This window comes from Passer domesticus, chromosome 19 (assembly GCF_036417665.1).
Source record: "Passer domesticus isolate bPasDom1 chromosome 19, bPasDom1.hap1, whole genome shotgun sequence".
NCBI classification, from domain to species: domain Eukaryota; kingdom Metazoa; phylum Chordata; class Aves; order Passeriformes; family Passeridae; genus Passer; species Passer domesticus.
The window spans coordinates 6242362-6255708 of record NC_087492.1 but is presented as its reverse complement, the minus strand read 5'-3'; the positions used below and the strand labels follow the sequence as shown (position 1 = coordinate 6255708).

At 48.8% G+C, this 13347-nt stretch overlaps 1 protein-coding gene across 1 annotated transcript; it reads left to right on the top strand.

Annotated features, from left to right (window-relative positions):
* The first annotated feature begins 4303 nt into the window (after window positions 1-4303).
* PRKRIP1 (PRKR interacting protein 1) lies at window positions 4304-12724 on the top strand. Its single transcript, XM_064394746.1, has 6 exons — window positions 4304-4445; window positions 5569-5647; window positions 7043-7143; window positions 7896-7981; window positions 9628-9695; window positions 11984-12724. Exons 1-6 carry the CDS (start codon window positions 4326-4328, stop codon window positions 12097-12099), a joined length of 570 nt encoding a protein of 189 aa, XP_064250816.1. The 5' UTR covers window positions 4304-4325; the 3' UTR covers window positions 12100-12724.
* The last annotated feature ends 623 nt before the right edge of the window (window positions 12725-13347 follow it).

The window sequence follows — 13347 nt, the reverse complement described above, 5'->3', positions numbered from 1 at the left end:
CCAGAGCCTTTTCACCGCTCCTGGAGAGCTCATCCATCAGGAGCTGGGCAGCTGGGGAGGTGACACTGAGGGCTCTGCCTGCGGACAGCTGCTCCTCCTGCCTCGCAGAAAGCCATTCACACCTCAGCTTATTAGCAAATTGACTAATTACAGCATCAGGCTTGCTGGAAAACATCCCTTTCCTTTCACAGGGTGTCTGGAAGGGCAGGGGCAGGACAAAACAGCACCGAATGCAGAGATTTGATGGCGACACAAGGGGAAAGCAGCCTCAGCGTGTGGGCTGGATTCCATGCCAGCAGTGCCCTCTGCCCAGGGCTGGAGAAGGACTAGCTGCAGGGATGCTGGTGCCGAGCTGTGCCCTGGCACGCACCACGAGCAGGACAAAAATGCAAAGGGATTTCAGCAGCGCAGCTGCCCACGTTTCACGTGGGTGTTGGAGCTCCACGGCTGCTCCCGCCTGACGTGCAGGTTCTGCCTCAGCAAAGGATTGCAGTGCTTCCAGAAGGATCCCTTTGGAAAGAGAACTCCTCAGCAACACAAATGAGCTTCTTTGATAAAGAGCAGGGAGCTGAGTTTTGTTCGAACTGACCTATGAAAACACAACCCTGTTCTAATGCAAATCCGCTGACCCCAGTCCTGCCCAGATCCCAGCCCAGCACTCATTCTGTGGGCTTTGTATTTTGATGAAATACTTTCTATTTTTGTATTACCTAAGTAACTGTCTTGCCCCTTTCCCCAGATTTTTTTTTAAGTATTTATAAAAAAATATTTTTTATTTTTTAAAAGTAAATCATGCAGAATACATCAAGAGTCTGCACCAACTCCCTTTGAGTTTGAGAGTGAGATGTTCAGAGGTCTCTTGCCCCACAGTTTGCAAGGGCTCTGCGGATGACAGCAGCTGCCTGTTTGTTTCCTGGGGCTGTGAGCTGTGGCTGGAACAAGCCATGTTCTGGGCAAGTGAGTCCAGCTGCTCCCTGCAGTCCTCAGGCTGCCATTCTGCCTTCCTCCCATGGGGACTGGCACGGGAGGGCCAAGTCCTGGCAGCTCATCATTCACAGCCCTGCTGTGTGTTTGGAGAAGTGGCTGTGAGCAAGAACAGGGTGAAACGTTAGGGATTAGTTGTGCTTCAGACTCAGCAGAGGGAACTCAATCGGTTTGCAGCAATTCTGCTTTGTAAAACAGTCTGTGGTGACCGAGAGGGGACAGGGGACCTGCCGTGGCCTCTGCAACAGAGCTGGTGTCTCCCTGGCAGGGCTGAGTCCAGCCTGGCACTGGAATTTTCTGTCTGAAGACGACCCAAGGCTGGGAGAGCCGCAGGCAGGAGCCGGGGAGCTGGCAGACAGCGTGGAGGAAGCTGTTTGCATTGCTCCAGCCAGGGCTGAGACTGCAAGGATGCCTTCCAGGACCAGCGGCCAGCTGGGAACTCAGCCAGCACTAAATTCACACCATTCTTTTACAAATCAGGTTGGTAAGAAAAACACGAGACACAAACTAGTGTGATTTCCATAGCAACCTCAGCGGAGGTTGAAAAGTCTTTTGTAAACATAGGGCTGAACCTGAGGATCAGCTCCGATTTTCTCCACAGAAAGGGGAAGAGAATGGAGGCTTAATAAATTCAGGCCATACAAATGAACTATAAATCTCAGAAGGAGCTATTCCCAACCTTTCTGTTCCCCTTTCTGTCACCCTCTCCACATGCACAGCACGAAGCTGTCTGAAACCCAGAGCCCAACTTCCCGGCTCTGGCTTATCTCCATAAACTGCACAAAGGCTTATGCCCCTCTTCCATTGCAGCTGACCTTTACTGGCTAATTCTGTGACGCCCTGTCATGGTTTGACCCTGGCACAATGCCAGTGCCCCCATCAAAGGTGTATTTCCAAAATGGTTACTGTGAGATGTGACCCGGAAACAGAACAAAGCAGGCTCCAACTTGGGAATGGAGGGAAAAAACACAACAATTTATTAATCTACAACATAGAGACAAAAGGGAAAAAAAAAGGAAAAAAAACCACACACAACAATCCACAATGGAACACCTCCAAAACACTCCTCCTGGCCATGGTGCCAGCACAAGGTATCAAATTTCAAGCCAGCACAGAGTCTCTATCACTCCCTCCCGGGGGGGCTGCCCAAACATCCCAGGTCTCCTCCACCCCTGCACCTTGCAGGGCTCTGGCCTCCCTTCCCTAGGGCAGCTGGGCAGGGGAGAGGTGAGATCGACTCAAAAGAGAAAGTCCCTCTGGGAATGCTCTGCTTTTAACCCCCGTGTGTTCTCAGAGGCGTATCCAGGTCCTGAGTGACCACACCAGGTGCCAATTTCAAATCTGGCCACTGATTGGTTTGACCACAACTTTCCCCAAAAACTCACTTCCTGGTCAAACCACGACAGGCACACACAGCACATGCCGTGCCACTTCTGTAGGGCCACAGCGACTTGAAACGAAATTTGGCTTGCATTGGAGGCCTGTAGTGCAGCCAGCTCTGGCTCCTCTTCCCCACCATGTCTTCCTCCAGCTCTGTCAGGCAAGCGTGGATTTGGGTGTAGCAGCCCTCAGCTCATCCGAGCGCTGCTCCTGCAAACCCCAGGTGTGAATATGGATGCAAACAGCACGGCATCCCCCCTGCTACCTGCCCACACGGTGCTGCCGTTCGTCACTGTCAGCAGACAAAGCCCGCGGGCCGCGCTGGTTCACGAGCAAAGTGACACGGACAGATGGCGCAGGCAGCCTGCCACGGGGGCACCGGGAAGTGCTGTATCGCTTACACCCTCACGGGGACGGGATTTGGCAGGGCTGAGGGTGCCAGTGAAAAACACAGTGAATGCTCACCCTGCTGAGGCTGTGCTGGACAGAGCGCGGCAGATGCCGGAGCTGCCTTGCTAACGCGGCCTGCTGGGGACAGGCTGCAGCCCTGAGAACGTGTGTGAGGGGACAGGGGACATCAGAGCCCAGCAAGCACAGCTTGGGCAGGGGCAGAAGACACGGCCACAGCTGGGACACGGGAGGAGTGACGCAGGGAACAAGCTGTATCTGAGTTTTTGAGTGTCTGGAGTCAGCCCCTCCTCATTGGGGCTGAGCCATGGCAGGAGAGGATGGAGCAGAGCCAATTCCACCCAAAAACAAGACAGGGCCCTGTTGGAGTGAGCCCAGAGAAGACCAAGCAGATGATTGCGGGGTGGAGCACCTCTCCTGCAAGGAAAGGCTGAGAGAACTGGGATTGTTCAGCCTCAAAAATAGAAGGCTTCAGGGTGACCTAATTGTGGCCTTTCAGTACCCAAATGGACAGAAAGACGCAGAAGGACTTTGAACACAAATTTGTAGTGACAAATGGGGGAACTGCTTCAAACTGAAAGAGTGGGTTTAGATGAGATATTAGGATTAAATTCTTTGCTCTGAAGGTGGTGTCACTCTGGCACAGATAGCCCAGAAAATCTTTGACTGCTGCATCCCTGGAAACGCCCAAGGCCAGGTAGGACAGAGCTCTGAGCAGCCTGGTCTAGTGGGTGGCATTCCTGCCCACATCAGGAGGTTGGAATAGGAACATCTTTTAATTCCCTTCCGGCCCAAACCATCCTGTGATTCTATGAGGAAGAACTTCTTCACTGTGTGGGTGCTCAAGCACTGGCACAGGCTGCACAGACAGGGTGTGGGGTGTCCCCCAAAAGCCCTCTGCACACAGCCCTGAGCGCCACACTCAGGGGACCGTGCTGGACCAGGGGGGTGGACTGGGTGACCCCAATGGTCATTTCCAACCTGAACCATCATTCTGTGACTCTGTGCCTTCAAAGAATCCCACTGAGGGTGGCAGAGCACTGGGACAAGCTGCCCAGGAAGGCAGTGGAGTCTCCCTGTCTGGAGATATCCCAAACCCACACGGACACATTGCTGTGTCACCTGCTCCGGGTGACCCTGCCTTGCCAGGGGGTTTGGGCTGTGTGATCTACAGAGGGCCCTTCCAACTGTACAGTTTGGTCACTCTGCCTTCAGCCTCCGTCCAGGCTGCCCAGTAAGGACATTAGGAGGGGGAATTTCTTCACAGAAAGGGTGACTAGATATGGCACAGGCTGCCCAGTGAGGCGGTGGAGTCATCATCCGTGGAGGTGTTCAACAAACGGCTTGTAGCACTCAGTGCTCCGGTTGGCAGGGTGGTGACAGGGCAGAAGTCGGGCTCGATGACCCCAGAGGTGCTCCCCCGGTGTCCCTCTCCCCTCACACGGGGCTCCCTCACGCAAACCCCGCCCGGCCCTCCCCGCACCCGCCATGACGGGGCCGCCCGCGTCGCGCGCCGTGACGTCACGGGGGCGGGGCGCGGCCAGGGCCGGAACATGGCGGCGCCCTCGGCCCCGCGGCCGCCCCGGCCCCGCAAGGAGCCGCAGCCGCTCGTCATCCCCAGGAGCGCGGCCGAGGAGCAGCGCCTCCGCCTCGAGCGCCTCATGAGGAACCCGGTGAGGCCACCCGCCGGGGCGGCGGGAGAGGAGAGGGACGCCGAGACCCCCGCGGGGTCCGTGAGGGGAGAGGGACACCGAGACCCCCAGCCCACCCCCTGGGTCTGTGAGGGCAGAGGGACACCGAGCCCGCCGCCCTCGGTGTCTGTGAGGGGGAGAGGGACACCGAGATCCCCCATCTCTGGCTCTGTGAGAGAAGAGGGACTCACACCCCCTTTCCCCTCCTCCGGGGTCCGTGAGGACAGGGGGACCAACCTCCCCTCTCTCCTCTCCGAGTCCGTGAGGGAAGAGGAACCGACACCCCTTCCCGGGGGTCTGTGAGGAGAGAGGGACCGGCCAACCCCCGTTTTCCTTCCCGGTTCTGTGGCGGGATCGACACACGCCCCCCCTCTTCTTGCCGGGTCCCCAGAGGGAGAGGGACCGACCCCCACACACTGCATTGCTGTGAGGGGACAAGGACCTGTCTTTTCTGGGGTGCTGTGGGGAGAGAGACGCTTCTCTGGGAGCACAGGGGCCCCTCCGTGCTCTGCCCGCTGCTCTTTCCTTTATCCGCCGCTTTTAATGTGCGGGAGCATGACCTGGTCCTCTAACTGGGCGTTTTGATCCTTTCCTGAGGAGGTTTTTGCCAGGAGGGGACTCTCAGCCCCCGCTCTGTGTGTGCTGGAGCAGGCTGAGGCTTCCCCGCAGCACGTTCTTCCTCTGACCTTGCACCATGTGTTCTCCCTCCCCTGCTCTTCCCTGTCCTCTAGCTCTGGCATGGAAGGTGCTCAAACACCTTCCATCGTTTCCCAGACTACTGGCAGTGGAATTATGCTCAGTTCCTGGGAGTGCTGACATGCTTCCTTCTAGCTCCCGTGCTGAAAAGAGGCACAGACACTCCTAATCCTCCTGGGGTCTGTTGACCTGCCTGCATGTGAGGGACAGACAGGATCCCTTCTGATTCTCCTCTCCTGCCTGCTCCTGATCCCTGTGCATGAAGAAATTGCTGCAGCTGTGCTCCTGCTGAGATCTGTCACTTGGTGGAAGAGGCTGTTGTCAGACGTATCCCGCCTTTCAGCAGTGTGTTAAAATTGCAGACTTTGCTCCTGGAGGATACTGATGGCTGGTTGGTTTGTTCTTGCAGGAAAAGACTGTACCAATTCCTGAAAAACTGAATGAATGGGCACCACGACCTCCCCCGGAGTTCGTTAGAGATGTCATGGGTAAAGATTCTGTTCTTCACATAACTCTGGTGTCAGCCAGTTAACTTAGAAAAATGTTTAGCAGGGAAGGACAGAGGTGGTTTTCTGCTGCTCATTTTACTGGGGAAAAGAGGTGTTAAATGTGCTTTGAGAGTTGATTTTTCAAGTTTTATTTAGTTCTCTGGTTCCACTTTTCTGCTGGCTGTCAGAATGCAGAGAGAACAAAGCCTGTGGCACTGCAGCACGTGGGCTGCCTGCAGTGCAATAAGCTGCTGCTCTGGTGATGACAAGTAAATGATGATGAGTAAATCTGTCCTCTCCATGGATCTGGGAGTGCTCTGGAAGATTGGCAGTGTGAAGTCCTTCTTTTGACTGCTTTGAGTCTGAGCCTCAGGCTGTGAGAAGCAGGCACGTGCAGCAGGTGTGATTGTGTGTGCTCAGGTAGGGAGCTGGCAGCTGTGCCAGGACTCTGACCCAAGTGCTCTGGGTACACTTTACTTCTGCCTGCAGGGAGTAAATGTAGTGGCTGTGGTATAAACTGGCTGCATGCAGAAGTCCTTTCTTTGAGACCTCCATCCTTTCTAGAGGTTGACCTGTTCTTATTTCAGAATAATTGGTCTTGGACTCAGGTTTTTATATGCTTCTGAATAAAATCTGCTTATTGCAATTCTCCCATGGCTTTTTCAAATAGCTTTGCTGTGTGCTTGAGTGAATTGTTTTGTTTTTCTGGGAGTACCTGACCTGCTGGGGCTCTGTTGGTATCAAGAGCACCCCTGTTGCAGTCCCATCTGCTGGGTTTTAATTAGGTCTCTCCTTTGAGGTTTGTATTCCTGTGCTTTCCCTTGAGAAAGAGCTCGGGAGACGGGGGAAGAGAGTGGAGCACGATGCTTAGAGCTCCTGCAAGGCTTCAGCATGCAGGCTGATGCAGGAAGAGAGAGCTGTAGGGATTTCATTTATGAAGAAACAGTTGAAAACTGTCAGTGGATCTGTCTTGCATGGGGAGGTACAAAATCACCTTTTGCCACCTTTTTGATGAACTTTACTTTGTGTTTGAGAAATGCTGAAAATCAGTTGTAAGCAGCATCAGCAGGGTATTGCAGCTCACCTCTGCCTGTAAGAGACTGTGGAGTGCATTTCATCTCCAGTTCTTTGCCTGCCTTGATGTGCAGCTGAGGGTGGGCTCTCCAGGGGGGTCATTGGGTCACCTGCAGTGGCCCAAAAGTGTGTGGGTTTGCACCTCACTCTGGCTTTTGCTTGTGAGCTGAGTTTAAAATGGTGACACACCCCATGTGCTCTTGGTAGATTTTCATCTGACAGTGCCCTCTGCTGTGTCCCACCCCTCAGCACCCAGCTGTAGTGGTTTGTGAACATCTGTTTACCTCCTTTCCTAGCAGACTGAGCTCTTCCTTGTTGCAGGTTCCAGTGCTGGGGCTGGGAGCGGGGAGTTCCACGTGTACCGGCACCTCCGTCGGCGAGAGTACCAGAGGCAGGATTTCATGGATGCCATGGCTGAGAAGGTCAGCACAACTCTTTAGAACTCCCCCCTCCCCCAGCTGTTTGTTGTTCTTTGCAAATCTGTGTTTTCTTTGAAAGTCATGTACAAATAATTCCGTTCTGAGCCACCCCTTGTCAGAGGAGTCTGTAGGAGTGTGTGATCCGTGGTGTCTGTGTCAGTACTGAAACATTTGGTGCTTTGTGTCAGACGTGCTCCATCTCCTGTGTTCCCTGGGGTCCTAGCACGCTGTAAGGCCTCATGGGAATGTGTGTGTTCTCAGGCTGACTTGAAAATGCTTTAAAAGCTAGAAATCCCTGATAACACTGCCTTGCACAGACAGAAACAAAGGGAGTGCCTGTGCACAGAGTTCAGATGTTTAAGTCCTGATTGAGTAGAATGCCCCCTCTTTTAGAAAACACTATTGATATACTCTCTCTTGGCCGAGAGGAGTCCGTATGTTAATGTTTGTGTCTCCAGTTATTCATTTGTTTTTACTGAAACGTTAATTAGGGCAGAAGCCCAACCTCCCTCATCTGCTCTGGTGAGGATTCCTCCCTCAGAAGGTTCCAATGTTTGGCTCAGGTTGCAGGTTAAAAATGCTGTCTGTACAGGAGCCATCCCTAGGAACGTGGCTTTGTATAAAGAAGCCAGGCAAAATCTGGCAGAGCTCCCTTCTGTATTTTGCTAAAAGACTTCTCCCTAAAAGGACATGACTTTTAAAATAAGTATTTTAATTTAGATTGTGACCAAAGTATGACATGTGATCAATTACAGCAAAGACTAGATGAGGAATTCCAGAAGAAACTGGAGAGGAATAAGATGATTGCAGAAGAGCAAACAGCAAAACGCAGAAGGAAGCGGTAAGGGCAGATTTTTCCCAGGAGGCTTGACATGGAAACCCTCACTCCCTGTGCCTCATCTGTAGCTGCATGCTCTGGATAAACACTGTCATTCTGTGTCTGCATCTATCAGCTGGGAAGTCTGGCTGTGGAAATTAAATTTGTCAATGTCAGTGTATGGTTTCCAAAGGTAGCTGTAAACTTGACAGGCTTTGCTGGGGTGGTTTCTTTTCCGTGCCATTGCTTGCAGGATAACTTTGGACTGGTTGAGCTGCTTTTGCTGACACTGTGGTCTTGCCTGCAACATGCCTTGCTGCATATTTGTTCTAACAGTGTCAGGAAAGGTTTGTGTCTATATCTGGCTTAAGTTTATGTCTGAATCATTTGATACCAAGCAGCTTCAGTGCAAAACTGGGTGCTGCTTCGTGGGTAGGTTGCTTCTGCCTACCCCATTGAAATGTCTGGCAGGCCAAATCTAATAAGTTAGGTGGGAATACTAAAAAAATATTAAATCCATCTTTCTCCTAAATTTTAGACAAAATGAAGCAGTTACAGGATTGATGCACTCAAGAAATAGCCTGAGCATTGTAGTGCAGTGCCACAAGAATTTAAATCCCACTCTCTGTGTCCAGGATAGGTTTCAGAAATAGCAGGGAATCGTGCCTTTGCTCTTTCCCAGGGTCTGACCCTGAGCAGCCTCTTCCTTGCTGTTTTGCATGCTGTGGCTGAGAGTTGCTGTGGAAAGGCCTGTGCAAAGTGGCTCACTGCCACGTTAACACAAAAGTGCACAACACAAACACTGTTGCCATCTTAGTTTAATTTAATGTGGTCCAACAGATGGCCAGCAAGTCAGATCTGGCCTGCTGCCTCTTCTCTGGCTGAGATGGAGAACAACTGTTCCAACAGCAGATGCTGCCTGAACACTAACACCTCCCTGTCCCCCTGCTATGCTCTAATGGTGTGGCTTGGCCCTGCAGGAGCCCCTCTAACTCCCCTCACCACCTTTCTCTGTCCTGACCCAAAAGGACAAAGTGCCTGGCTCTCTGTTTCAAGAGAATTCAGTTATGTGAGTGCCAGGCTGCTCTGCCTGTATCTGCCATTAATTTGCCAGGTTGCCTTTGCTGGGCAAAGAGAGCTGGGTTGTATGAATTGAAATTCCCTCCTACCCCCCGTGCTATTCCTAGGGCCTGACATCTTGAGAAAGTACAGCCAAAGAGGAAGGTCAGAGCATACTGCACTATTTTTATTTTCTTCAATTGAAGGATATATTACTGGTGTTTTTTTCCCCCAGTGTTCAGTTTCTGCAGTTTGGGTTTTCACACCATTTTCTCTTTGTGTTTATTAGCCTAGGTAGATAAAATGTGGGGGCAGTTTCATTCTTGTTCCATCTGTGTTCTTGGAGATTCTTGTGCATCATAGTTCTGGTTGCAGTGGATCATGAAAGACTTTTAAAAAATCCATTAATCTGAAAACAACATAGAAAAGTTTCTCTTGATCACATGCTAAGTTTACTGCTAAATTTTCAGTTGAGGCCAAATTTAAATTGAGCTTCTCTTCTGAAATCAGCTTTTTCAAGATGTCTGTAATATGTCCTTTATCAGTGCATGAATGTGCAGAATCTCTACAACATTGGGTTTGCCAGAGAGTCTTTTTTCTTTGCTTTATAGCCAGAAGTTAAAAGAGAAGAAACTGCAAGCTAAGAAAAATAAACTTGAACAAAAGAAGCAGGAAAAAGGTCAGTGAAATTTAGTTTACTTTTCTCAGGACTTGGTTCTGTTCCCTCATTGAAGCTTAGAAGGTTTTGTTCCACCCCCCATCCCAAGCATTCTCAATACATGGATTAAAGCCTGAGCCTTAAGCTTGTTATTTTAGCTGATGTTTCCAAATCCTCTTTGAAAGCCATCTATGTTGAGATTTAATCTTACAAATGACTTGGCTGTTTGTGAATATTTTCCATTTATTAGGGGGAATTTTGGACAGCAAACTCTGGAATCTGAGTTTGTGATGTTTTGCCCCAGCTATTCTGGTGAACTGCAAATTCAGAACCTCACCTGCTCAGAAAGGCAGGATTGTTCAAGGCTGTGCTTTTTTAAAGTATATTTTGATTGTATATGGGAAAACAGGTGGAAAAAAATGCACAGCTTGGGCAACAAGAAACAGAGTTATAATTTTGTGTGCAAGAAATCGAGCCACCTTGGTACCTTCTGTTCCACAGGACTATTTTATTTAATAGAAATGAAGGTGAAAAATCTCACTGCCTCTGTTCTCCTGCAACATTAATTTCTCTCTTGAAAATTAATGTTCAGCAATGTCAGTGTAACTGTTTGCTCAAACTTTTGCATACTTGTTGCTTCTTTTCAGTGAGTATATTTTGGCTTACTCTTTCAAATAGTTGTCCCTTGTGAATTAGCACAAATGGTTAATCTTAAAGTTACAGCAGTTTCTGGTAATCCTGCTGGAACAGTGGCTTGCCTGACAGTTCTACCTTATTTGTGCTTTGCTTTTCAGAATTGGATCTGTTTCAGCTGAACCCCTGCCAGCCTCCCATGTAAACATGGGAGGACAAATTGTTAGGTTAATTTTACTTGTGACAGCAAGTGAATGTAGCAGAGTGAATTTTTTGGGTGTTTTGTTTTGGTCTTGATTTTTTTGTTGTTTTTTTTTTTAAGCTACTCATTTATGAATTGTAACTGGGAGGAGAATTTAAGTATGAGTCAACATTTGTTCATTTTGAGTGAACAAACAGAATACCCATCCCTTAGGGAGTGGCTGGGAGAGAGGAGAGCTGGATCAGGGACTGGCACTGTGGTATGGGATTGCCCTGTACCAGCTCTGGGGCAGGAGTGGTTTTGTTTGGCACAAGTTCCTGAAAGACAAAATGCAAACTCCCTGGTCTCTGTAACAGTTCTTAACTCTTTACAGCCTGTGTAAAAGAGTTCTCTATGCAAAATAATAATAGCAGGGGGGAGAGAAGTCCTCCTTAGCCATTTTTAGTCAACTGGGAACAGCCTTTTTGTAGTTTTGTGTGCCCTGGGTTGTGATCTGAGAGTTTTTTCAAGTTGATTAAAGTGTATTTGTTGGATACGGCAGGCAAACATTTGTCTTCTTTTTTGAATGAATAAATGAAACCTCTGAATTTCCATGTTTCATCTTTGTTGTAGTAAAAACATTAAGAATAAGGGTTGGCACTGAATGAGGTCAGCTGTTGCAGTGCGTTAATGAACAAACTCCCAATAAAAGCTCAAAGTTCAGCACTTCACCACGCGGTGACATCAGACCACTGAGCCTGAATCCCGCATGAGGTGGTCAGGACACAGCGTGTGACTGGGCCTGAGGAGCAGGAGAGAGCAGAAAAATGGCTCTTGGCTTCAGGTCCCGTTTATGCCATACCTCATTTTTGTTACTGGTTATTTGATTTCTAGTAGATGTGTCCTGGTTTTCTAGCAGACCTCGCAAGTTTTCTGTGACCCCTGTTAACCTTAGGCATATCTTCATGAGTTCCTGTACTGACAGTATAGCAAACAGTCTGTAAAAGTTTATGGCACCTTGTAGAATTTCTGTGAATTTGGGTAAGTTGTAGGAATACACTGGGTCTTGTCTGTGGCTTCCCAATGTGATCCTTCAAAGTTCATCCCAGCCTGCAGAGGTGAGATTGGGGATGAGATAATCTATCACCACAGTGTTTGTCTCTGTCAGAAAGAAATAATGTTCCAGAGGAGGTGAAGTTGTTTAATGATGGACTTGGGATTGGAGATAAGGGAATTCCCCAAGGGAGAATTTGATATTCTGAGCTCCTCATCACTCGGCAGAATTAATAGAACCTGATTGCGTTCCCTGAGTATCTGGGACTGCTTAGTTGTGAGATGCTTAACGAGGAAGACACAGGGGAATATGTTACCCTCCGTGCTAATTAGCCTGACCTAATCCACATTTGCTGAGCACCTGAGAGTGTTTTGCTGTGAAATGCTTGACAAGGAAGCCAGGTGGGAGCACCTCATCCATTCATCCTGTTTGTGTTTGTAGAACCCGGGCAATCCCAAGAGCAAGGCAGCAGCGAGGATGATGAAGAGGATAGCAAGGAGGAGGAAGAGAAGGAAGATGATGCTGAAGAGCCAAGCTTTGTGATGGGAAGAGGATGAGGCCTTCCAGGGACAGCTGGAAACACTGTTCATTGCTTTATATTCAGGAGCATGAAAGTCTTTCATCTCAGCCAAGCAGAACCCATTGGCGTACGTTACATCTGCTTAACGGGGCATGGCCTTCACGTCACAGGCCTGAGAGAAAACGATAGAGAAATGCCAAATAAGAGATTTTTTTCTTAATTGCTTGTATAACTGCTGTGCAGTCTGCTCTAAGTTTGCTCTAAAGAGTCAGCCATAAGTCTCTATGACCCTAGAGTTCTTTCTAAAATGGCCCAGAGTGTTTTTCTGTCTGAAAGCTAAAACATAACTATTACCATTTAAGGGAAATATTACTGTGAAGGCTACGTATTCTACTTATCTTGAAGCTGGTAGCAGTGGGATACATGAATCTAGGGGAAGAGTTTAACCTGAAGTAGAAAAGTGGTCTGTAGCCAGACTCTCCTGCACTGTGAGTGTTCTGCATTTGGGGTTTTGTATGGGGTCATCTCTAACCCAAAGAAAATCAGTTTATGTTGCTAGACAAGTTCTATAGATTTTTAATCTGGATCCCTTTTTTAATGCTAAAACTTTCCCTATTGCTTTTCTTCCATGTTTTCTAAATTAATAAAAGGGATGTGTTGGATTGTTCTGTCTTCTATTTTTCTTTTTGGAAGAGGATTTCAGTAAAATAAAGAGATGCTGCAGTGCTGCAGGAAGGGACAAAGAGATCAAGTGATGTGGCACACATGAAAATGTGGAAAAAGGTGTTAGCTGCATGTCACTTTTTGCTTTTGAATTGGAACCATACCTTTTCCCAGAGATTGTGTGTAAAGCCTCCAAGTCCTGTGGCAGAAAGGCTTGGAATGGAATAATTTTGCTTGTGCTCAGCTTCCTGTGGTGACACCTGCCTTTCTCTCTGCTCGAGCGCTTGGCTTTGCACCTTGGATTCCCTGGTAGGAATCTTAACATCTCTCTATATATTTACTTATTGGTGCTTAAAGCATATGCAGTGGTGGTTTTACTTGTAACTCTGGTTTTTGTCTCTTCAGTGTATCTTTAATTAGAAGTGCCTGCTGGCTTTCAGACATGCTCATCCCAGAGCCTTGCATCCAGAATGCGGTGCTACTTCTCAAGCCTTGGTTAATGCCAGATTATTTTAAGCAAAAACAGTAAAAAGGGAGAATCTCTTTTTAGATTTCGCCTTTGTTGAATATTGCTGCCAGAAATCCTGCATTTTGTCTGAGCTGGCTTTATGTAATGGCTTCT